Source organism: Apteryx mantelli, chromosome 19 (assembly GCF_036417845.1).
Source record: "Apteryx mantelli isolate bAptMan1 chromosome 19, bAptMan1.hap1, whole genome shotgun sequence".
NCBI lineage: Eukaryota > Metazoa > Chordata > Aves > Apterygiformes > Apterygidae > Apteryx > Apteryx mantelli.
Genome location: NC_089996.1, coordinates 3,178,889 through 3,204,271, shown reverse-complemented (window position 1 = coordinate 3,204,271; position 25,383 = coordinate 3,178,889). Strand labels below are relative to the sequence as shown.

The following is a 25,383-nucleotide window of genomic DNA, read 5'->3' as shown; positions in this document are numbered from 1 at the left end:
TGTTACTGTTGTTTCCAAGGAACAGCAAGTAAACTAGTGATCCTGCTTCTGGGGAGTGCAGTAAATTCATAGGTTTTTCACCGAATCAGATTTGACTGCTACAATGGAGGATGAAAGTGTAAATTTCAGTAGCTGGTGGCTATCTTCTCCTTTCTTTTTTTTCCCCCCCTTTCTTTCAGCCCATGAAAGTGTATTTTAGAATTTCACACTATCGCTTATTACAATAATGTGTTTTGTGTCTGCTCAAGCATTAGGTTTGCCAATATTCTCCTACTTTCTTCACTCTTTTCTACATGTGTTTTACATCAGCAAATGAATAGGGTGCTTGAGTAACCTTGCAGTAGTTGGGTGTTTCTACCTAAATCTCTCCTACAACGCACAAGTGATTTTGTCATTTGGAAGCAAATCTGTTTTCGTGAAGAGAATTTGTTTTCTTTGTGGAAGCTGCCTCTCTGTTATGGCATCCTGACAGTGCCTGTACCTGATGGACAGCAGGCTAGATGTTTTGCTGTTCTTATCCATCTGTTTTGTCCACATTTTGTTTACTGTCTCTCAGGCTGTCTCTTCTGGGAGCAGATATGCCAACTGATTGGCTTTGGCTTTGGCTTTTTCTAATCAACCTGCTCCCCCAAAAAGCTTCAGAAAGCAAAGAAATCAAACCCAAAACGCGGACTCTTAAATTCACCATGCATAACCTAAACCTTAATAGCTTCTCTACTGAATAATTGGGTAGTTTAATTAATGATGGCAATGAAGACATAATTTTCTCAGTTGGGACAGTTACAAAACATCCTGTTCATAATCATGTAGAATTTTGTCTAAAAATCGCATACCTGCAATAAAATATGAAAATGTGACTTATGCTCAAGTGGAAGCTATTTTCCAAGGAAAATGTTGTTTAGGTTGCACAGTGAGAGTTAGAACTGTAACCTGTTCTATTTATTATATATAGGTAGTTTGAACATTTTTTTCACTTCTGTAGCAGCTGTCTGATTTATGCTTACATTAAGCTCTCTGTATTGGGAAAGCTAGAGCCTTCAGCCTACCAAAGTGCTTTTTCTCTGTGCCTTAAACTTCTTTCACATTTGATGGGCTGTATTTCAAAAAGGTTATTTTCATTTTTGTTCTTCAGGAATGTTCCCACAGTAGGGATTGCATGTGAATATGCCAAAGCTGGGCCACTCTGTGCTGTCACGACAGCAACATTGTATGCTAAGCTGGGAGGCTTTCTACAAATAGTCTGGTAGCTCCTGGGAGGATGGAATTTATGGAGGGAATTTATGGTCGGTGTATGGATCAGTTCCTTTTTGTTTTGTGGGGAGCACAAGGGAACAGAACATCCCTGACCCCAGTGACAGTGAAGGGCTTTGTGGGTGCGGTGGACCAGAGACCTAGAGCAGGCTTCTTGTAAGGGCTTCTCGAGCTGGTGCTCTCCATAGTACCAAGAGGGAGAGAGATGGACAAACCACTGTAGGCTGGGCCCAATTTTGTGGAAAATGCCTCAGCTCAGTGGTTCATCCCTTCTCTAGGATAAGGGACTTCAGCTGATGCCAGGTAATGTAGTTACCTTTCTAATTTAAATGATAGCAATTTGCATTGCATGGTTGAAAAGCAAGAGTTTGAACCTGGCTAATGGTGCTCTAAGCAGGGTCTGGTATAGTTACATCCTTGACTTTGTTCACTTCTTCATGTCCATCTTGAAAGTCCTAATTACATCATCACATATCATTGCCACTGAACACTATCCTTTTTCAATTCTGGTACATCATTTGCTTGGAAGTAGCATCAAAGGATTAGTTTGAATCCTTTCCTTGCTGCATCCATTTTCTCTCTCTGTTCAAATTCTGGTTGTGCATCAAAAGGTCTAGCCTTATTTCCCCTTAAGTGCAGTTGGAAGAGAGTTATCTGTGGGTATAACATTTGCTTACGTTTGCCAAATCATGTCTTACAGAAAAAGTTACAGTAAGGGTTGAGTGTGTATATATGTGTGCATATAATTCTAATTACTACAAATGTACATAATATACATCTATATCTAGATTATGTGTATAGAAAAGGAAAAAATAAGCATTATGGCTGGTCAGGCAATACAGCATCTAGAATTCAAAGCTATGCAGAAGACTGAATTCTAATGGGAAGGTCGATAGGTCAGAAAATATTTCAGAAAAGGCTAAATAGGATAGACAGGTTGTGAAACTTCACAGATTGTCTTCAGCCTAGTCAACCTGACTTGTATTTTAATTTCTCCAGTACAGAATGCAAACTAAATTTCACTTAGCATTTACAGGCTGCAGTTGAAAACAAGGAGAAAATGTATAACTGTTGATCTGGAGTAAGAATTACTGTGCGGAGAGAAGTATTTCTACATGGCCTCCAAAATGGGTCTGAATACTAGGAAATTGAACAAAGATTTAAGCTTTTATTTATTATTTGTGCCAGTTTGTTGGATGCTTTGTGTGTTATCATTCTCTATGCTTTTCTCTTGTAGTAAAACAGATCACTTTGTTTAATTACTGTGCAGGACTGCTTAATGATGGCAGCTCCTACAAGATTTTGCAGTTTTTTTCCTCCTTCTTTGCAAAATAATAGTAAAATCAAGCCTTTGGGAAATTGATCTGACACATTTTTTTGTTTCAAAATCTGACACTGCAGATCCAAAGATCAGAACCACATAATATTTTGAAGAAAGTCTGAAACGAAAGGTTTTTTGGTTCTTTCTGCTTGTGGAAAGTAAGAATTAATGTATTCTTCTTGAACAGCCTGAAGGTGAGAGACAACTGGAGGGTGCTACTGGGCATGTACATGCGCAGATTTTCTCCTAAGTGAGGGTGCTTTTCTTGATACCTGTCTGGCGATGCAGCTGCCAAACTGCCATGTGTGCACATTAGTACGTGCAAATGTAGGTTTCTTGGACCACATAAATATTCCTCTTGCCTTTTCCCTGATTTGCTGAGTATATTGCAACTATGTCTCAATCAGAACATCCGTGGTTTGAAAGATTTAAATTGCATAATAGAGTAGCACAGATCTATTGTATGTATGTGAGGCTTTGTTTCTTCCCTAAAATATATTTGGGTTTTAGTTATACAGGAATAGAAACCTTGAAACCACCCAAACGAATTTATAAACAGCTAAATCAAATGAAGAGTGTTGGCTCAGGATGTGGAGTTTCATCTTGGACAGAATTTTTTTGGAGCTGAGCCTTTCAGAAGTCAAATGTGTGATTTCTAGTGAAATTGCTGCTGCATGCTCAAGGCCAACAGCAGAATAGTCTTACAGTGTTCTCTAAGAGAAGTAACGTGGGACTAGAGCAGTTCTGCGGTCCCCTGCCTGGACAAGGATCCTGTCATCCTTCATAGACTTGTCAAGCTCCATGATAAAATCAGTTTTATTTTATTTTCCTCAAACTGCCACCATAGAAAATCTCCAGAACTACACTTTTTTTTTTTTTTTTTTTTTTTTTTTTTTTTTTTTTAAGCCTAAATTTGTTTATGGTCTGTTTTGGTCCTATTTTGGTTTGTAACTTATGCAGCTCTTTTCCTCTCCTCTCCCAGTTCTACCTCCTCCGATTCCCATGCATTTTTAGGTAGCAGTCATATCCCTTTTCAGCCTTTCTTTGCCTAAGCTGAACAAACTAAGCCTTCACAACCTATCTGTGATCTGCTCTCCATTTCTCTGACCCTCCTAGCAGCCCTCTCTCCTCTGGCTGTTGAGGCTGTGTTACTAACAGTTGGGCTGAAGCTGCTGCAACACCAGACTCTCTTTTACTCTTCTTTTCCTTCTCCTCAAGTCATTATATATTTAACGAAGTACATCAAGAGATCTTGCTTCTGCCATAGGACAGCATCATCTTTGAAATCCAGGGAAGTTTCTTCTTGTGTCCCCTCAAACCTGCTACCTCACCTACAGACCCTCATAATTTAGAGAGAGACATATGTTGTCTAATAAACAGATACTACCAATATATAGAGCATTGGAAGTAGCTATTAAGGCCAGTTTTCTGATTATCTGCACAAATATGTAGGTGGAGCCTTACAGGAAAAGAACAGTGCAGGGTATCATGCATCTAGACCTATGCTGATTGGAAAGGCAATAAATACTTGTATTTTTTTCTGCAATGGAAAGTGGAGAAAGAGTGTTATATATCTTTCCTAGTACCTGCAGGCCTGTTGCACATTCCTACAACTATTCAGTTTGGAAATTGAGGAATAAATGTGTCCCCAAATAATCTGAGGGTATCACACTGCAAAATGTGGCTGTTTAATTCTGATAATTAGCTGTATTTATAATAATATCCTTTAAAGAAGTATTATAAAAGCAACATTACAAGCAGCTACCATTAAATAATAACTGTGTTTGAATTATTTGTGTAAAGGGTAGTCAAAAAGAGTGTACTAGTGAATTTAAGTTGTGCTCTGTGAATTATCAGACTGAACAGAAGTGCCTGCATCTTTTCGATGGAGTTGCTCCTAAGGAGCTATAGAAACGTCATGTGTCTGCAATGTGCCCGTATGGCTTATCACCTGGTTTTAATGGCAGCTCTTCTCACATGGTTTGAATGTCTGGTTCAGGTATTAATCTTTCTGGTACTGGAAATTATTAACAAGGTAATAAATACATTTGATATTCACAGAGGGCTTGTGGTATTTTATAGAGACTTCAATAACTAGGTATAATTTAGTGCCTGCTTTCCCCAGTGTTGCGTTTCTCAGGCCTGACTTACTTCTGAGAGTTAGTAGTTAACAAGAGCAGGAACAGAAAGGCCATTTTTCCTTTGCATACTTGACTCCCCAGTTAGTCTATAGAAATTATAAGATGTGTTTGACAAGGCCAAAATGGTTTGTAGTCAGCTCTTAAAAGTTCAGAATTGATAAGGCTATCCTGGGAAGGGTGGGAAATGCACTGACGGAGCAAAACTTGCTGCACCACTGAAGGAGTTCCATAAAAACAATTTTAATGCATTGGACTTGGAAGTTTGAGTTGATGCAGATCTCACTGAGCTTCCACACTAGTGCCTTCACTTGCCAGAAGCCTCTCTCAAGCTACCTGGAGGATTTATCACTGATGTAATGAAGGTGAAAATAGCTCTGCAAAGATGGTTGCAGTAGGAAGCTCCAGAATGGCTGCTTTGAGGTGTTGCAATGGCATGTGCTCAGTAATTCCCATTTATTGCCTTGTATAGGTTGTAAGGTTTGGGTAAATATGGTGAGAAGGGGATCGTTAAAATGTTTTTCTCATTTTTGTGATTTGGACTTTGTAGTGAAGCATATCACTAGATTTGACTTTTTTTCTTTAAGCACTTATGGTCAAAATAACAAAATGCATAAGAATAAAAATGTCTTCCTATTCCATCTGTTGCTGTGTTCTCTTTAGTTGTTGCTCATACAGAATAGTATGTACAACTGCTGTTGAGCAAAAATGTAACCAGCACTAATGAATGTAACTTTAAAAAAAAATGAAAATATTTAGAGAACTTCTAAGTTTGGAAGTAGCACCTACATCTACCAGTCACTGGGTCAGACAAAACACTCTGCAAATGCTGTATATTTATACAATAAATGCTGTATATTTATACAATACAACTTTGCACATTTTTCTCTTTGACAGTGTAACGCAGAACTTGACTGAGTCATGGTATGCTGTAAAGAAATTGGAGAATACAGCCATTTTAATGCTGTATCAATAGCATCTTTTAGGTAGATATGGAAGGGAAGTATTTTCAGAATCTAGCTAAAGTCTCTGGAGTATTTAGACAGCTTTTCTCTGAGCACTCGTATATAAGATTTCTTTTTCCATCTTCAACACATATCAAAATAAATAATATTTGAAAAGGAAGGAAAATCAACATGTTATGCTTAATAATGGGGTGTTTGGCCTGTAGGCTGAGAGGAAACAGACTTATAGAAAGCCACCTTTGAAGATTTTCACCCTAAACATCTATTGAAAAGAGTAGGAGTAACTGTGATTAGATAAGAGGTAGAATTAATCACTCAAAGTTTTGTTCTTGGATCTCATTACCAGCCGTATGGTGGGATTTTATCTTGATATAACATACATAGAGCTGAGCCCTTATATATCTTTAATGTGATGCAAAGGTGCAGTTACTCATGCTACATTGCTTTTTTGCTAGCTGTTTAGTAGCCTTAGTCTGACAGAGATCGATAGGGCAGTTCTATAATAATGGACATTTTGATAATAGAAACAATACAAATACCATATACTAGTCTATTATTGTTATATCTATCTAGTATGTGTATATATACATACATAACAGATTAGATGAACAGACTAATAGAAATGTATGCAATTCCTATAAAAGACTGGTTTCTTTCTCAGCTTTCAGAGACCCTTTATTAAATATATGAAGATTGGGGAATTAGAAGAGCCTATCAGATCCGTTTGCTCAGCTATGTGTGTTCTGCAGAGATGAGAGTAGAATTTGGTAATTTTAATGTTAACTTACTCCTAGGTAACTTACGGCTCTTTTGATTATACTTCGCTGCTCTATCTTTCTGACTACTCTGAAGATTTTGGTGGTGGACGGTTTGTGTTTATGGATGCAGGTTCCAACAAGACTATCGAGCCCCGAGCAGGTAAGATAAGAGTTTCAGTTTGCCCGCATTGAGGCAGACAAAACTCTGCCCTTTATTATCCTAACGAACTAGCTGATGTAGTGGGACTTTGTGAATGGTGGAAGAATGTAGCATTTGGGGTTTTTTTTGACTTGATAGAGTTATTTGGACTTAGGCTGCACAAAGTGACTTCCTTGAAAGCTCTAGGGCTCAGAGCTGTGATCAAGTTACGACAGCTTAGCAGGTTACTGTGGCGTAAAGAGCAAAGACAACTGTGAACATGCTTAGACTACAGCAAGTGCAAGATAAAGCAATTTAATTTAGGCCTTTTGACCTGAAATTCCTTTGCTGCTCATGGGTAATGACTGCAGCTCTGCTGACTTGCAGGAACATGGTGAACTGTGGTAACTTGCTTATAAGTCCCTAGCTCCTTTCAGCAGGTTTGACAGGATTAACATGCTGCTGTCAGTTTATAGCTAAGAAAGCCTTTCCTTAAGGCTGATCTAAGGGTTTTCTAATATATAGATCACTTGAAACTGGAATTACTTTTGGGCATTGTGCCTAGGAAGAAAGTGCTCAGCCTCAACTCATCTGTCTGGCAGCAAAATAGTGAGCCGAGAGCAGTGTTTCTCAACTTTTTCTAATGCAGGACCAGTCACATCTTGGGGGGAAAAAATCAAGAAAAACTTTATTCCTACTGTTTTTAGTTTAGAAAAAAAACCTTGGAAGCTGATTCATTTAAAGACAGCATCAGTAATCGCTGACAGGCATTACCCCAAGCAGAACTGACTTCTGGCTATTGCCTGCCTCCGGATAGGCAGTGTCTTTTTGTGGTGGGACATGGATTAGCAGTGATCCACTGACCAACAGTAGCACTGGTTTAGATAAACTCTGAGCTTATCTGCATTCTGGGTTTGGTATCAACAATTGCATGTATGATTATGTTGTTTTGTGGTTCAAAATAAATGCTAAATGAAAAGTACCTTCTCTTGCAAAATGCTGCTACCAGTATTTTGAAAGAGAGCAATTTAAACCCGTTCATTTCCAGACGCAATTCAAAGATGATTGAGTTGTTTTTATAGCTGTAGAGGTCCAAGCTGAATTCTGGGTAGCTGGGAGGGCAGCCATCTCCTTGCACAGCACTAGGGCACTCGGTCAGTCCAATTGCTATGTGCAGCATTCCCCTGACTTAATTTCAAGAAGTCTGCAACTGTGATTGCAGCCATTCAGCCCCATCCATTTAATTTGCAGGCTGTGCTGCAAGGCGTTTGCTCTTTGTGCTGTTCTTGGGGAGAAAGGGGGAGCAGATGAGGCTGAAGTGGGGGAGGGAAGGATTTTTCACAGCGTCTGGTTTTTGGCCATTGCCTTTGATAGGTTTTTGTCCTGACGGTGTGTTTGCGGTGGAACTGATTAAACACACCTTTTGAAACAAACCCCTGCAAAGCTGGCAGAGAACAGCCTTTTGGAGAGATGAAATGTGGCACATGTACGCGACAGAAGGGTTTTAGTGCTGGTGACACCTTCCTTCCACACCCCTCTGTCCAAACACAGTTTTCAGGGATCCCATGACAGTGTCACCACCTATGGTGCTATCTAAATAATGACTAAAATCCTGTGAGAAAAGGTGTAAAGGTAAAGCATAATGCGAAGGCAGCTGTGCTTTGTTTTCTGCTTGGTGATAAAATGCAGTTTGTGGGAGAGCACCGTTCTGTAATGAGGGAGTGACCCCAGGGTGTTTTATGTTGCTGGTACAAGGTGATATGTTTTTCAGGTTCAAAATAGTCCTTTGAAATGTTTGTCATACTAAGAGCAAGAGAGGGAGATCTTAAGATTCTCAATAGCATTTGTAGCACAGTCTATAATATTGACTAGTTTAATTATTAAACAAATACATCTAGCTTTAAAAGAGAATTATAATTTATTTGTGTAGAGGCTCCTAAGTTTTTTTTTTTTTTTCTTTTTTTTTCTTTTTAATGGACATGTATAAGTCACCACTGTTACACCAGTTCATACGTATAGACCTTTGGGCAGTGATAGCAGAGCCTGGCAGTAAGGGGACACATCATCTTTGAAGCCTATCAGGGCCCAAGAGAAATGCATACGTGTCTTCTGACTTAAGCTGGGAACCTCTGTCTACTGCCAGAAGTTCACTGCACCAAGAGTAAGAGGATTCTCAGCTCCAAGTGAAATACTAGTTTGAAAGAAAACATGTTTTTTTTTTTTCTTATAAAGATTCAGTTCTAAAGTAGTATCTGTTGTGTTTAAGTGCACATTATTTCTGTTTCTCAAACTGATGCATTGGCGTTTTGTTTTCATCCTTTGCTCCATTTGTTCCCACTCTTAAACTAACTCAGGTGGATTTTAATCTTCTGAAATGTAGGCTGGCAGCTCCCATTTTACTGCAGTTTCACCAGTTTTATTTCCATTTGAATGTTTGTTACTGACTGTCTGGGATCCTGTGATAGTCTCACTTTGCCTGGCATGCTTTTCTATTCTTGCTGGAAGTAGCTATCCTTTGGTCTAGGATTTATTTATTAAAAAAAAAAAAAATCCAGTTACTGACTTGTTAAGCCTAGTGCCAGCAGATGTGAATGCATTTGTGACTAAATCTTCTGTTGACTGTGTCCGGATTACATTTTTATTATGGACTTGTAGAAATGAGATTACATTCAGCATATTCAAATTAAATCAGATTCAGTAAATTTTAGAATCTAATGGTAAATTAGTATTTCAAGAGGGAAGAAGCTATACTGATCTTTACTGCTACAATATGAAATCTTTTACAAAATAAGCATATTCTGGCTGCATTTCTTTTCACTTTTTCTTTTTCTTTTTTTTTCCTTTTTTTTCCTGATAGCCAAGATTACAGTGAAATGAAAAAAGTTTTAACAGGCATAACTTTGTAGAATCTGAAGAGCTCTTAAGAAATTCTTGTTTTGAGAAATAAGAAATAAAAATATGACTTTAGGTCTTCTTTCCAGAGTGGAAACTCTAATGTTGTTGTTTTGCAGATGAACTGAGTTGAGCTGTTAAGGCTTGGGAAAAGGGGTAGCTCTGGTCCAGAGAAGAAAAGAAAGGGCACAACAGTTTGAATGAGCTTCTTCAAAACAAAAGCTGTGGCTCTTACAATACTGACCTGCCCTCGCTGGCCTTGGACCTGTTGCAGCAATCTTTAATATAGTTGGATTAAGAAGGCATGAGAGATGTTAAATCATTCCTTTTTTTAATATTAAAATAGTATATTTAATGCTGCTACTAAATTTTCCGGTGTAAACCATATTTAAAGCTTAGCAATTTTTGAGTCTGTTGCATGAATTTGGGTACTGGAAATATTGGAGATGAGTCGCGGACTGCGTTTTATGAGGTAGGTGTGGATGAAACTCTGCAGCTGGAATGAAATATCTGTACCTATGTTCTTAATGTGCATGTACATTTCTTGCTTTCTTTTTAAGGTGATCTTTACTGCACTTGTTTTCAGCTCACAGAAATCTTTTTTTTCTTTATATAAGTTTTCTTTATATAAGGCTGGAGGGAAACGTTGCAGTCGCGCTTTGTGTGTATGTGGAAGAAAAATAATCCATTTTGCAAAATGAATTCTCTGCATTGGAGAATGCAAAATACGACTTCTTTTCTTCCTTGAATATAAAATTTAGCATGTTTTCATAGCTATCAGAGGGAAGTGTGCATTTCTGTAAGTGTAAAAACACTTGTGATGAAGGTATGAACTATTTGGGAACTTGTGAGGTTGGACCATTCTTTATTTAGAATGGAAACAAATGTACGCTCAAAGCCTGAGCCATCAGTTTATTTCCTGCTCAGATAAGAAAAGCACACATTTAAGGATGCACACATGCTTTCCTCAGAGTCCAGGGCCTTCAGGGTTTCTGTGCATACATTTACAGATATAACTGTTGCTTTATTGCAGTGGTTAGATATCACATGATTGTCAAATCCCATAATCACAAGAATAATTGCAGTATTCCAAGTTAAATAGTGGGAATTTGTCATATCTTTATTATATTGTGCTCTTTAAAAAATGATTCACTACTACGTTATGAGGGAGCGCAGCATAAGGACAATAAACACAATGAAAAATGAGATTTCCAGATTCGGAAGTCCCACAACAACATTAACACAAGGTGTGAAAATTGTATTAAGTATATATTTAGTGATCCTATGTACTTTGTCACATAGGCCTGTTGTGCTTTAAGAATTCATCTTGTATTGTGGACTAGTTAATTTTTCACTGACTATAGGTGCTTTGATCTTTCTCTGCACTGACTCTAAATGATGCCTTATAGATAATCTTCTGTCATTTCTAGCTTTAGTTTTGCTCCAATCAGCAAAACTGGATCACATCATCCTGATGACAAATCAGTAACAGCTGAAAGCTGAGCATGATTAAAAAAAAAAAAAGCACACACCAGTAGTTGTCAATATTAGAGAAGAAAAAATGGAGCTGGCATTAGTAGCAGCAGTAATAATCAGCTATGCAAAGTTCATCGGTTCTAGGTGTGATGGCAGGTGTGATTGGTATTGCAAAGCAGTAAGAAATTACATATGGCACTAGTAAGTTGATTACAGAGAAATGGTAGGAAAAAGAGGAGCTGGTGCAATCATCACAAAAATAAATTGAAGCAGACACAAACAGTAGCTCAGTAGCTCCTCATTTCTATGCATAGCTCTGAAGACTCTTCTGCTTTCTGTTCTTTTCTCCAGGGAAGGATAACTTTCTTCCAGACTCTGATATCTTATTTCAGTGGTGCTTGGTGATAAGTTTGTGATGGTATTAAATGAATTAATCTCTTAACTGGGCCTTTAAAGCAATTAAGTAGCTGAGAGGCTCAGCTCAGACCTGCAGTTTACATGCTGCTTGTATGAATTACTTCATGTAGAAAACTCTGTCCTGTTGCAGGCATCTGTTATTCAGGTTAGTAGTGGTCATTTTATTTTAGCTGGACCACTGAAAGGATTGAGGAGTGTTTGTGTCTTGGGTTATAGTGCTCCACAGAGCATTGTGGAGCACTCTCAACATCAAAAGTTAGCCTCTAAGGCTTTTCCCTGCTATAAAATACTTGAAGTTACAAACGAGCAAATGTAATAGGCACCTTATTTGCTTTCCATTCCTTGCTGTATTTCTGTGGGACTTAGTGTTTCACGTAATGCATATGCAGGCTGATATTCTACAGATTTCATTTGATGCTGCTAGATAAATATACAGCAAAGCTGAAGGCATAAAGAGGGAGCAGAGGAAAATAAACTTCAGCTAGTTACTTGATGAAATCCGGGTAACATGACAGATAAAGTAAAACAAAATACCAAATTAGCTGCTGGCTCAGCTATCTTGTGCTGTATAGTTTAGTAATGATGGCATTTCATTTCTTTTTGGTTCCTAAGCTTTGTGACCATTAATGTCACACACCATAGATGCTATCATGAACTGTTTCTGCTTGAAGAATATTTCTGAATGAAAAATGAGTAGCAGAAGTTACTCTTGGGTTCACAGTGAGTAAATCATTAAAGCAGATTGTGCGAGGATGAAGTTTCTCTGTCAGAAGTCCAGAATCTAGAACTTGGGCATCCATGTGCTTTGACCACAGCTCTACTAAACATGCCATGTTTAGCAAGGTCAAGAAAAGTTAAATACATGATCCAGAGGTATTGCAAGTGCACTTTGTTCTTAGAGCCTTCTCTTGGTGACAGCTTTTTGTTGGAGTCAGCAATTTCCATCTGAACATGAGAAAAAACTTCTTCGCTGTGAGGGTGACAGAGCACTGGCACAGGTTGCCCAGAGAGGTTGTGGAGTCTCCTTCTCTGGAGATATTCAAAACCTGCCTGGACGTGATCCTGTGCAACATGCTCTAGGTGACCCTGCTTGAGCAGGTGGGTTGGACTAGATGATCTCCAGAGGTGCCTTCCATCCCCAACCATTCTGTGATTCTGTGAATAAGTTAGAAACCTTCTGCAGCTGCCCACTGTGCTCTAAAATGGGAGAAACAGAGCAGTTTTGACAGTGGTGGTTGGGTGAGATTGAGTACCAAAGGGGAAAGCTGGAAGGCAGAGCAGAGGTGATATCCCCATCCTTCTCCCTTAGCCGTAGGGAGAGAGGATGGAGCCAAAAGGCCTGGGTGAGACTCCAAAGGGTGATGAGGAGACAGCACAGTTATGCAGTTTTCACGTCTAAGACCTTCACTAGATTGTTAGACTTTCAGAAATAAGGTAGGGAGCAGAAACTGCAGGTATTTTGAGCAACCAACTGTGCAGATGGAAGAGAGGCAGGCAGGGGTTCTGTTGGAATGTAAAAATGTTCATGTACTTAGTAGGAAATAATTAAGCTGTTCATTTATTTTCTTTAAAAACTGTAATTTGGAAGTTTTCAGTCCAGGTGCTTCTGAATTTAAAGCCTATTTAAAAGTATTGATAATATTTTAGCAAATTACAAGCCAGCTATGAAAAGGTTCACCATATTAATCACTGATTTTTATTTATAACATCAAGTAATTTCTCTGTCTCCTAAATGAATTTGGAGCAACTTTGTAACTAGTCTTCATTTGATAACTGCTGTGGCTTTATTTCTTTTTAGACCTTTATACTTCTGCGCTTGGCATACTTTTCATCTATGTGTGTGGGGAAAGTGGCTAGAGACATTTGCCCCCTTCCTTCTAGCATAAAGATTAGCAGAATGTGCAGACTACTGTCCTTGAAGTGAGACCATTAAACTTGGTTTATATCTGGGACAAAATCCAGATTAGCAGAGCAATGGTGTGCAGGTGGGTAGGAAGTATGCACCAAATACTCCTTCATTAGGTCTCTTGTTGTTTTGATAATTTTTAGCACTCCTTTTAGAAAGGTTTCCAGCTCTTTAATGCAGCATTACCCAGTGGTGCTGCTGTCATCTGACACAGGCACCCAGCACACCTTGGACTGAAAAAACCTTGACAGTAGAGCAGTGACAGAAGTGTGACCTGCCCTTCATCTCAAGTCAAGGCACTTACAGTTGCTGTTGTTGCATATTAATTTTATGGGATTTGTGTAAGGGCTTGCTTAAAACCCTCCCTTTTCAACATTGCATTTATTTATAAGTAATTGAATAAGTATATTTATTAAGTAAGTTTTATTGTGTGATTACAGGAAGTATTATTGTAAGTTTATTTGCCTAAGGATACTGTGTTTTTTGGACAGTTTACATGAGAATGAATTAGCAATTAATCCTAAACAGATGACGAGGATAAGAACACAATAGTGGGTGTGCAGTTTCCCAGGCAGTGCTTCTGTCTTGGTGTCATTCAGCAGATGAGATGCAATTTTTCTTTCTTTCCTGAGCAGCATTTAGAGCTGGTAAATGTTAAGCAGACAGTCAAAGCTGTCAGTGCATCAGATGAAAGATGCTGAATAACTCTGTAGTGCCAAATAAACTGTTCCTGCTTCCCTTTAACCTGGGAGATGAGTTGCTTTATTCCCTTTTGTGCAGCAGGTCAGTCTCTCCGGTGCCCCAGGCAGCTGCTCTGGATGGGGAACAGAGGTGAGACCTCTTACGTTCCCCCAGCCCTTCCCTGTCACTGGTGGCAGGCAAAAACTGAATGAGCAGCCCTGGTCCTTCCCTGGTGACGTTCATAAGACACAGGGAGTTGGCAAGGAAATTTGGCAGTGAACTAAGCAAACTAGAAGGGTGGGTCAGAAGGACACCGCCAAGGAAGGCGAAGTGGTAGTCTCACATAAGGGACGGGAGCACGGAGCGTACTGCGCTGCAGTGGCAGTACGGGCACGTGGTGAACAGGGAGGCTATAGGAAGTGATTGTCACAGTGGATTTTTGTACAGACTAGTTGCAGTTGCAAGGGACCTCTAGACATCACCTAGTCCAATGCCCCCGCTCAAAAGATCTAGCATGGGAGACACTAGGGTAACAAAATACTCATGCCTGAGAGAGACCTCCAGGAGATTTTGGTATCTGAATGTGTGCTGATAGCAATGCAGGCCTTTCCAACTGCGTGGCTGCTGCTCAGGAGATGAGTATCCCGTGATGAGCTGATTTGGGTGAGAGTGATGCTGAGGCACTGAAAAAAATACAAGGCTTGTAAATGAAAATCATGTGAAATGTATAGTCTCACCCAGAATTAATGAGGGAGCAAAGTGATGGGGTAGAAATGTAACAAACCATTTTTCCCCCTCTTCTCTTGTCCCTAATTTGAGTAAAGTCAAAACTATTCTTGGCTTTGCTGTCTTTTAGATGCTTCTCAGCTATTAATGCTGCACTAATGTGCTAATGATGCAACCCTGAGCAACCTGGTGTAACTTTGAAGTTGGATCTAACTTAGAAGTCAGCCCTGCTCTGAGGAAGGAGGTTGGACCGGATGACCTCCCAAGGTCTCTTTCAACGTAAATTATCGAGTGGTTCTATAACATTAGAGGCATAACAATCTTGCAGTAATAATGCTTCCTTGGAAGCATTGTGGTATGTTAACACTGCATGGCTCTCAAAGTCCTTTTATGTGTTCTCTACAGCTTGTTATAATTTAAACTTGTTGTCCCTTACTATTTTTTTCTTGTCAGAATAAAAAGAATAGAGGATGCTTTTTATCATACTCATAAAGCAACTGAACGTGTGTTAACTGCAAAGTATTGTACTGATGTTTACTAATTAATTTTCACAGTAACCCTGTTAGAATGGGTCAGTACTATTGTCATTTTAGAGACAAGAAAACAAATGAGAGATTAAGTGGTTTCATTGAAGTCACAGTACATGTCGAGGACATAGTTGTCATTGACAATTAAAGGTTTCCTTTGTATATTCCTCCAGTCTATGTTGCCTCCCAGTACAGAGCTTAGGTAGCAACTTGTAGGCAATTTGTTTATGGAAGTGCCACCTAACGTTAAAATTCATCCTGGCTTGTCTCCTGAGAGCAAGCCTTATGCTGATGCTTTTACTGTGATGTGTGGCTGAAGGGATAATTCTTTCTCTCTGTATGCTGCTTCTTGCAGAGGTTATATCTTCTGAATTAATCCAAACACACTCATTGCTAAGGGGCAATTACCTGTGTGATTAAAAACTGGGAAGGCAAAGGCAGGGAAAAGCAAAGGCTTATAGTGTATACAGGTATTCCTCTACTGGTTTTGTTTGAGTAATTAAATGGGGTATAATTGCTGCATATAATGAAATATCCTTTGCTTTTGCTGCTTATTAAGTATTATTCCTAAAAATAACAGTGCTGCTTCATCAAAATTAGGATTGCATAAAATTCATAGCAGTGAGGCTTGTGACTGGCACTCATATATCTTTATAAATAATGATTCCTGTGGATGAGTGCAAAAATTGATTGTCAAAAAACTCCCAGGAGAATAAGTGGTTACCCTTAGTGTGATTAAGATCTTGCTCCCTGTATTTCCTGTCCTGCTTTTCGTACCACAAGCTTTTCTCAGGCTGACAGCGTTTCAGAGCTTGACTCCTGTCAGCAACACCGATGCCTGGACCCAGTTTTGATGGATGCTGCGGTGCTGATCGTGTTGGCAGCTCCTTGTCCTAGATCAGTGTGAGAGACTGGTGTATTTAAATGAGTTTGCATGTGAGTTTTCCATGACAGTAGTTCTCTCATCTCCAGCACAATTTATCCTTTGCGCTCTTGAGAACAAGTTTAAAAAAGCATACGTGGATGTTTAAGGGGCACCAAGGGATTGAGAGGCAGCTGCACCTATGGATGAAACTTTTGACTAATCTTAGTACAAGTTTTAAGTGCGTTCTTGTGGGCAGAAAAGAGGAAAGATCATTGACAGAAGCACTTTCAAAATGTATCTTTGTCTAGAATGAAGGCTGCGTGAGTGCAAGGAGTGCTACGTGCTCTGTGGCCCGCTCCACTCACCTCTGCAGTATGCCTTGCCCGAATTAGGTGTCATGGAAAGGAAGGTGGAGGTGAGGAGGAAGAGACAGAGGCAGAAGATGTGGGAGGGCAGCCCACACTTCCCTTATGGGGAGCCAGAACTCTCCCCTGAGGCTGAGGTACTGGTCAGAGCATGGTGAAACTGAAGAAGCGGTGGAGTTTTCTGCATCTTGCAGTGATTGGGAAAATACAAGTGAAATGTTCACATTCAGGATGAAATACTTCTCTGACTGTAGACTTGTCTCAATGAAAAAAAAAAGCAGAAAAAAGCCTTTGTTTTCACCCTCAGCCTGGGAGGGTTAGGCTTGTGAAAGAAGCTGCAAGAGAGTGATGTTCCTGGACATGAAGTCCTAACCCCAGGACACCTCCATCCCGGTGTCCATCCTCCAAGACCCTGCTCAGAGACTGGTGTCTTTCTCAAAGCTTAGAAACGTGGAGCCCGAAACAGGAGACAATCCCTCTCCTGTTTCTTCCACTCTTCAAAAGTTCATGCCTTAAGGATCAGGGGTAACATAACTTTCTTTTCTTGTTAGATAGTATCATCTTATAAAATTGTATTGAGTAGCAGCTTGTGATCTCAAAAAAGGCTACATTTTAACAGTAAGCATTCATGAATCTAACAAATTTCTGTGCCATGAAGTCAAAATTTCGTTAATGGAGCAGAAGAGTGTGCTGGAAAGAAATCTGTGCGGGCAGATTGTGGGAGGGAAGAAGAAAATGAAAAGACCCGTTTGAGGCAATTGTTAACTCAATGAAAGAAAAGGACAAAAGAAGCAGAATTAGAATTTTGTGCACTTTCCCCTGAGCTTTTGTGATTTAAAAATGTTTCAGTGGGGAAACTGCAAGTATATATATTATGTATTTTTGATGTACAATGAATAGTTGCTTAACCATTCTTAAGCATTTGTAATGCAACACTAATCTATTATGAAGCTCAAAAATCACTCTAACAATTTTTCATAGACCGGAGAGCTTAGTGGACCTGCCTTATGCCTGTCTTCCCCTTCTCATTCCCAATTACAGAAATCCTAACACGGATACATCAGTTGGCTGTATCAGAAGGTAACATTAAAAAATGTGTACTTTAAACACCTTGAATGCATAGCTAAAACAGATTCCATATTGCATATGGCCTTACACTTGCTAACATGGTTCATAGTTTGAAACTTAGAGGTTTACAATCTTAACTGAAAATTGTTCAGAAACTAGCCAGAACAAGGACAGATTATATTATAGGCATAGATACGCACTTTTCTACGGAAAAACTTGCTTTGTCCTGACATGTTTTCTTGTAGTGATTTCACTTTGAAGTGGTTTCCATATATTGTGTATTGAAGCAAGATTATGAAGGGTACGATCTCAGTGTGTTTGAAACTTGTGTACGTCACCCTGTAATGGTACAGCTTTATTTTGTCTTGTGTCTTTCTGCAGAAGTCTGTGGATAATGAGGTTACCATATATTCCTTGCAGGTTTTGTCAGCTGGGATTGGAATTAACGTTCTTTGCAGACTGTGCTCTTTTTGAACAGTTAGACTGTTAAGAATAGTGTAGCATGGAAAGAGTGTGCTTTTACTTCAAAGTTTTGCAATGAAAGTCATTTAAAAAAGATTCTTCCCAAGTGAGAAAAAGCATCTTCAAAAACAGGCTGTGGCTTTGTTCAGCTACTCAATTGGCAGATAGGGGAAGAGATGCAGAAGTAGTTATAACATACCACATATATGAAGACGCATGTTTGTTAAAGAAATTAAAACACTTTCTGTATAGGCAAAGAATCCAGTTTAATTAACTGGCTTAAACAATACACTGAATCTTGTCTAACTTTACTTCTTCTAATAAGAGATCAAACAAAAAAGCTTGAAATTCAGTTTAAGGCAAAGCTTTAGGTGAATAGGCGATGGATTGATAATGAAGTACTTGAATGATGTGCAAATAGGAGTAAAAATAACATTTTCAGGACAAATGGACTTTGGATGAAATCCTTAAGAGGGTAGCTCTGTTCATTATAACATTCATAGGATAGGAATACATTGCCTTCATTTACAGTCTTTCATCCATAAGTGCAGGACACCAAAGTGTATATGAACTGTTTATATAAATTAATCTATTTGATATATAGCTTTACCCCCTATTGATATGCAGTCACAGGCAGAGAAGATTATGATATATGAGTTAACGGTTCTGCTTGGCAGTTAAGACTGACTTGTATGAAAGATTAAATGTGAACTGCAACTCAGTGTGCAAAGGGGCACAAGGGTTACTGAAATAAACCTCAGATATTAGTAGGTGAACCAAGCTCCATGAGGCCAGTCTAGTTTTGTTCAAGTCTCCCATGAGAGCGGCTTAAGAGTTTACAAGCACAATAACTTCTGTATCTTTTGGATCTTTTTTAGGTAGAAAAGAAAGCCTGCCACGTGGCTGGTGCCCATTTCTGCAGTGTAGATTGTGTAACTGTTGGAATAGTTTTGCCATGTTATTGTGCAAATTTTAAGTAGGCATTCAAGTGCTTCATTTTGCCTGATGAAGAATGTGTCCCAGGCAGAGTCAGATTGTCAGTTGAATTCCCCAAGATAAGTTTATAACAAACTTCAATCTAATTTGAATAGTGGAAAAATTGCACGAGTAGGAAAACAGAATACGCTATTGGGATAAAACAGCTGTGCAGGTGAGTATTATTGGCTTTCTAGGAGAGCTTGAGCGGTCCTGGAGTGCTGCTTCCCTTCTGGGTTACTTGCTGGACGTTAAACTCCTATATTCTCAAATTGTTAAATAATGTGAAAGTGTCTAGAGTGCCCTGTTTTGCTGTTTCAGCAAGTGGAATGCTAATAGACCTCAAATGTCATTATCAGAGTAACCAGATTTCACCTTAAAGCTGCTTAAGTCCAGCAGAACCCCAACACGGGGGGGGTGGTGGTGGTGAAAATTTAAAGTGATGAAGTACAGGAGTAAGCATTTGCTTCTATAAAACAGTTTTACTCTTTCTAAGGAAAACTGAATTTGTATACAACAGTGATAGGTAACTTTTTTTAACCTGGCTGAACAGTGAGTGATCTGACTGTGCACAGAAAGCTATAGCGAATATTCAGTACAAAGCTGAGAAGCTGCCACAGCTGCTTGTAAACCTCCTGGGTGTTTTTCCAATTAAGATTTTTTTGCCACCTGTGTAGCACTCCCTCCTTCTGTCTAAAATTAGAGCCCAGGTTAGGAGGGGAGCAGGGAGGAAATCAAAATACTTTGCTGACAGTTCAGCCACTAGAGGGTTTTTGTTTTGTTTTTTTTTTTAAATTGAGGCAACTCAGAACTGGATTTGAATGTTCTTGGATTCTTCCCACCTTTTATAAACTTTGAGATATGGTGAAATCATGTCTCCAGCTTTGTAACACAAATGATTAATGTGTGTTTTAAACAGTCCATAAAGCTGTCAGAGTGCAGCATAAGCTCATAACAGTTTGTCTTTGTGATGACCTCTGGGCTCTCGGTAGCTAGGGAACAGTCGGACTGAGACAACAATCGCAAAACTGTGTAGAAAGCCGACAGCTGAATGGCAAACTCCATGTCACTGATTCAATAATTTGTCTTTACAGGCCGGGTTTCCTTTTTCACCTCTGGATCGGAGAACCTTCATCGGGTGGAAAAGGTTCGCTGGGGCACTCGCTATGCAATCACCATCTCCTTCACTTGCAACCCAGACCACAGCATTGGGGATCCAGTCTTGATGTAATTCTTCTTGGGGTGAAGCGTGAGGTCAAATGGAATGAGAGAAGCCCTGAAAGGGAAGGGGAAAAATGGGTAACATCTTGTGTAAACTCGCGTTCAATTTGAATTTCCCAATTGGATTAATATTTTGTAATACATTTCGTTTTCACCATGTTGTTTTCCGTAAGTGTTGTGAACAGTGCCTTAAGGACCATCTTAAATTTGCTATATTCTGTAAATGGTTTGCCTTCATGTTCTAAGGGGATAGGTTGCAAACCAAGAAGAGTCCTGGGATGCTCTATTTTTTTTTTTTTTTTTTTAATAATTCTTTGGTTTAAAAGATACAAACCACCTTTTGGACTGTGTTCTGATATGACTCCCCATGCTGCTGTTAGCTGTTGTTAAATTCTTTAGTCTCTTCCGTTACTATTGGGATATAGAAAGTTTCACTGAAGTTAATACAGCAGGATGAACGTTATTTTGCTGAACATACTTTTTATTGATAGAGGAATGTATTCTCCCTGGCATGGGCATTAGTTGGCAATACAACTGTGGGTTGACCACTGGAACTTACTTGAACTGTGTTTTTTTGTTTGTTTGTTTTTTAATTTTTAAGTAAATTACTATGGATTTTCTGCTACAGACAGGGACTAGTTAATACAAAATCAGAAATACAATTCTTTGATTAGCCAGAAAGCACAGAGCTCTTGAATAACAAATGCTGCAGTACACTGGGGAATGGCACCGCTTTTGGTCCCTCTGACCAGAAAGCAGCATTCTGAACTCGCCCTCAGTTTCTCTGCACCTTCTTAATGAAAGTGGTTATAGTCTCTTGGTCCTTCAATTTAATGCCTTATGCGCAATGTAGGGTTTCACTGGGTGCCCAGGAAGAGTCCTGATCTCTGAGTACCACTGTCTGTTGTTTCTGTGCCGGAGACCTTCAGCTACTTTGGATGCTGCTAGCCCTGTAGCTTTAGCAGTGTGGAGCCGAGCAGGGCCTGCCAACTCCTCCTCTCTCAAGAAGTTGTCCAAATACTCAGGCAGCTAGTCTGAGCTCCATGCTGTGACAGTGGTACTACTGACACTATTTAAGCAAGTTAGTATATCCCTGTTGGACTGTAGTAGTGGAATCTTCAGAAGCTCTCAACATTGGTATGTTACTTTAATTAAAATATGAAGTCCACAGTGAATCAAATTAGCCAATGCTGAACACAAGCAAAAAGCCTCCTCTGTAGCAAGGTTGACAACCCCATACTATAGCTAAGAGCTCTTTATGGCAATGGCTTGACCATACAAGCCTGTCCTTGGAGCAAATATGAAAGGGAGAGACAGACAGAGGTAGTCAGTCTTCTGGATTCATCTGAGCGAGTAACTCCCTGTTAGGACAGTAGGACTTGGGAGAGGACACAGTTGAGAAGAAAGCTAGTTCCTTTGGTGGTTTTCCATGGGCCAGTTTTGGCCTTCTTAGACTCAATCCTGTAAACCCTGGCTTGCTGCTTGGAAGGCTGGGTAAGAAAACCACCAATGAAGGACATTGGTGTCCTTCTACATTTTAAATTGAAATGGTCCAGGGTTGGAGCTGTCATACATCCATGTCTGGCTCAGAAACAGAGACTTTCATTTTGAAGATGGTAAAATACTTTGGAAACATCTGTTTATTGAGCCTAAACTTAAACTTAAGACTAAATTGAAGGAAGCTCTGATTTTTGTTAATTGTTTCCACAATTACAAATCTTGTGGCATGAAATATTATGTTTATCTTGTCCAGAGCAATGTTTTAGCTGTTTCAAAAAGTTTCTCAGTAGGTCTTTTTAGACTTTTTTTGTTTAATATGAAGACTTTTTCTATTAACTATGATCATTGGTCTGTGGTGTTAATAGCATAATAAATTCCAAGAACTTCAGAAAAGAGGGGTTGCATCGTAATACAGATGAAGTAATGAAACAAATGTGTAATCTTGTGAACTACCTTCCTTTGTTATTATAGTCAAAGCTGTCTGCAGATCAGCACATTGATAAGTAAATGGTAGGAAAAAATAATGTTTTTTCCTCAATCAAATTCTGAAGCAAACACGTTGATTCAGTTTACTAATAATCTGTATCATTTCTATGAAATTCTTTGAAAATCTGGGAATATGGTTTGATTTTTCTGCACACAAGTTTCATCTTTGTTTTAATCTACCCTTCAGTGGAAATACTAAATATTGGGGGATTACACTGAAGATCAGTATAAAGAGGAATGATGACTGATCACTTGCATCTATTCTATTGGTAGTATTCTCAGCTGGCACACCAGCAAGATTAGTTTTCTATCATTTCATTTTCTCTGTTCTCAAACATGAAAAAGACTAAACACTTCCTTGTCCTTGCTACCAAGGAAAAATTGTTACAATGGCTGGATGCTAGGAAATAGTAAAGTTAGTAGCGCTCTGTATCTAAATACTTGTTTCAAAGGCTGTTAATTCAAAGTTTGCATTACACTTCAGTTGTTCTTCTGTATGAAGACAGACCAACATCACCAGCAACAGATTTATTGGGTTAAAACTCAGTTCCTACCATTATCTTGTCATTTAAATGTATGGCCTTTTCCACAAAAATATTTGATATTATTGGAAGCTAAATATCTGGGGAGCCCTGGATCTGGGTTGTGATTCTCCAGGTTGAGGTCCTCTGTTCCAAAAATTCTCACTTTCCTGTATGTCCTATCACCGCTCTGTAACACTGTCATATAAATTAATAGTGTTTTGCCACACTGGAAGTGTTTGTTAGTTCCTTCTGTCTGTCAGGCAGGCTTTGAGTTGCACTAAATGAAAGTGACACTTCTCTCAGAGCTGTCCTCCATAAAATGTTGCTTAACAAGAACATGTTAGACCTTGGGGGAAATCTCAGATAACCTCCTCTCAGGTTTTAATATTTTGGAGATCCTGTGCATTGTAATATCTTCAGATCACGGTGCATTTCTTCCACGCTGTGAACTGACTGACATTCAGAAATAAAATCAACTTGGTATGTGTGTCGTCTGGAGTTTTTAGCTTCAGTAATGTGTTCAGTATGATGACCAAACCTGTCAAATGCGATTTGTGAAAAACTTGTGTGTGCTGCAGCTGGTAAGAGAATTCATGTTTTGAAAAAAAAAACATAGTAGTTCAATATGTTGTGTGTTTCAACACTGAGATTTTATATTTGAAGCTTCAATATCCGGACCACTAAAAGCAATATCTAGACCTATGAAGAAATTAAATAACAAATGAGGAAATACAGGACCATCAAAAAGATTCGGATCATAGCCTCCAGCAGGAGAATAATCATCATAGAAAGGCTGGTGTTCCTGGAGCAGATTGGAATTTGTAGAATTCAAGGACCATTAGAAATAATCTCGACTAATTTAGTCCATTTAAATACAAGGAATAACTTTTTTTTTAAAGGTGTCCCTCTGCAAATCCTCGACCAGTAATTCTGAATTTGAAACACTTTTTAATTTCTTTCGATATCTCTGTTCTCTGTCAGGTTCAGCCTCCCCATTGCTGCTGGGAAATGCAGTGCTGTTTCTTAGAACTCCGCTTACATTAAAGAAAGAATCTGTTTGGTTAAACTAGTGCAAATCTGATACGAAGCTGCTGAAGACAAGCGCTTTTCATTGAGCACAAGGTAACAGCAGAATTTGGCTTGATGTTTCCCAGTCGTGTGAGAACCTTTCTAAAAAGCCCTCACTGCTCAAACAGGGCAAAGAAAGGTCAGTGCATGTTCGGTGTGAACTGGGGCTAACTTCTGGCGTGAATTTACAGCCTCGTACCTTAAAGTGTACTTGTTTTAAATCTTTGGGAATGTTGATTTGTACTTCTAAATACAAGTATTTTGTAAAGAAAGGTAGAGCCTGTTTGTGTGAAACATCCCAGGATGAAACAGAAAAAATGGCACAACACCAAGCCAAACTTTGAATCTCTAATAAGAGATTAAGCGAGGCTTTCTGAGGAGCTTAGTGAAATTGTATTACTTCTAAAGGTTTTGGGGAATATCTGAAACTTCTGTAAACTTAACAGGTATATGAGCAGACTATCGTTAACATAATCACAGAATCACAGAATCACTGAGGTTGGAAGGGACCTCTGGAGATCATCTAGTCCAACCCCCCTGCTCAAGCAGCGTCACCTAGAGCACATTGCACAGGATTGCATCCAGGCGGCTTTTGAATATCTCCAGAGAAGGAGACTCCACCACCTCTCGGGGCAACCTGTTCCAGTGCTCTGTCACCCTCACAGTGAAAAAGTTTTTCCTCATGTTAAGATGGAAGTGTCTGTGTTTCAGTTTGTGCCCATTGCCTCGCGTCCTGTCGCTTGACACCACTGAAAAGAGTCTGGCCCCATCCTCTCGACACCCTCCCTTCAGATACTTGTACACATTGATAAGATCTCCTCTCAGCCTTCTCTTCTCCAAGCTAAACAGGCCCAGCTCTCTCAGCCTTTCCTCATAAGAGAGATGCTCCAGTCCCCTAATCATCTTTGTGGCCCTTCGCTGGACTTGCTCCAGTACTGCCACATCCCTCTTGTACTGGGGAGCCCAGAACTGGACGCAGTACTCCAGATGTGGCCTCACCAGGGCTGAGTAGAGGGGGAGAATCACCTCCCTCGACCTGCTGGCAACACTCTTTCTGATGCAGCCCAGGATACCATTGGCCTTCTTGGCCACAAGGGCACATTGCTGCCTCATGCTTAACTTGGTGTCCACCAGCACTCCCAGGTCCTTCTCCGCAGAGCTGCTTTCCAGCAGGTCAACCCCCAACCTGTACTGGTGCTTGGGGTTATTCCTCCCCAGGTGCAGGACCCTGCACTTCCCTTTGTTGAACTTCATGAGGTTCCTCTCCGCCCACCTCTCCAGCCTGTCCAAGTCTCTTTGAATGGCAGCACAGCCCTCTGGCGTATCGGCCACTCCTCCCAGTTTTGTATCGTCAGCAAACTTGCTGAGGGTGCACTCTGTGCCTTCATCCAGGTCATTGATGAAGAAGTTGAACAAGACTGGACCCAGGACTGACCCCTGGGGGACACCGCTAGCTACAGGCCTCCAACTAGACTCTGCACCGCTGATCACAACTCTCTGAGCTCTGCCATTCAGCCAGTTCTCAATCCACCTCACTGTCCACTCATCTAACCCACACTTCCTGAGCTTGCCTATGAGGATGCTATGGGAGACAGTGTCAAAAGCCTTGCTGAAGTCGAGGTAGACAACATCCACTGCTCTCCCCTCATCTA

At 39.7% G+C, this 25,383-nt stretch overlaps 1 protein-coding gene across 5 annotated transcripts in view; it reads left to right on the top strand.

Annotated features, from left to right (window-relative positions):
- OGFOD3 (2-oxoglutarate and iron dependent oxygenase domain containing 3) overlaps positions 1-23,150 on the top strand; it is a 49,769-nt gene extending 26,619 nt beyond the window's left edge. The window contains exons 8-12 of one of the 5 annotated variants that reach the window (XR_010886097.1): positions 6,470-6,593; positions 14,801-14,937; positions 15,981-16,952; positions 17,469-17,507; positions 20,027-20,058. Coding sequence is in view for 4 of the 5 variants with exons in the window: in XM_067308509.1 (XP_067164610.1) it covers positions 6,470-6,593; positions 17,469-17,507; positions 20,027-20,163 (300 nt within the window). In the remaining variant the exon portion in view is untranslated. Of the gene's footprint in view, positions 1-6,469; positions 6,594-14,800; positions 15,395-15,980; positions 16,953-17,468; positions 17,508-20,026 lie in introns of those variants that run through there. The other 4 variants (XM_067308509.1, XM_067308510.1, XM_067308511.1 and 1 more) reach the window with 4 other exon arrangements.
- The last annotated feature ends 2,233 nt before the right edge of the window (positions 23,151-25,383 follow it).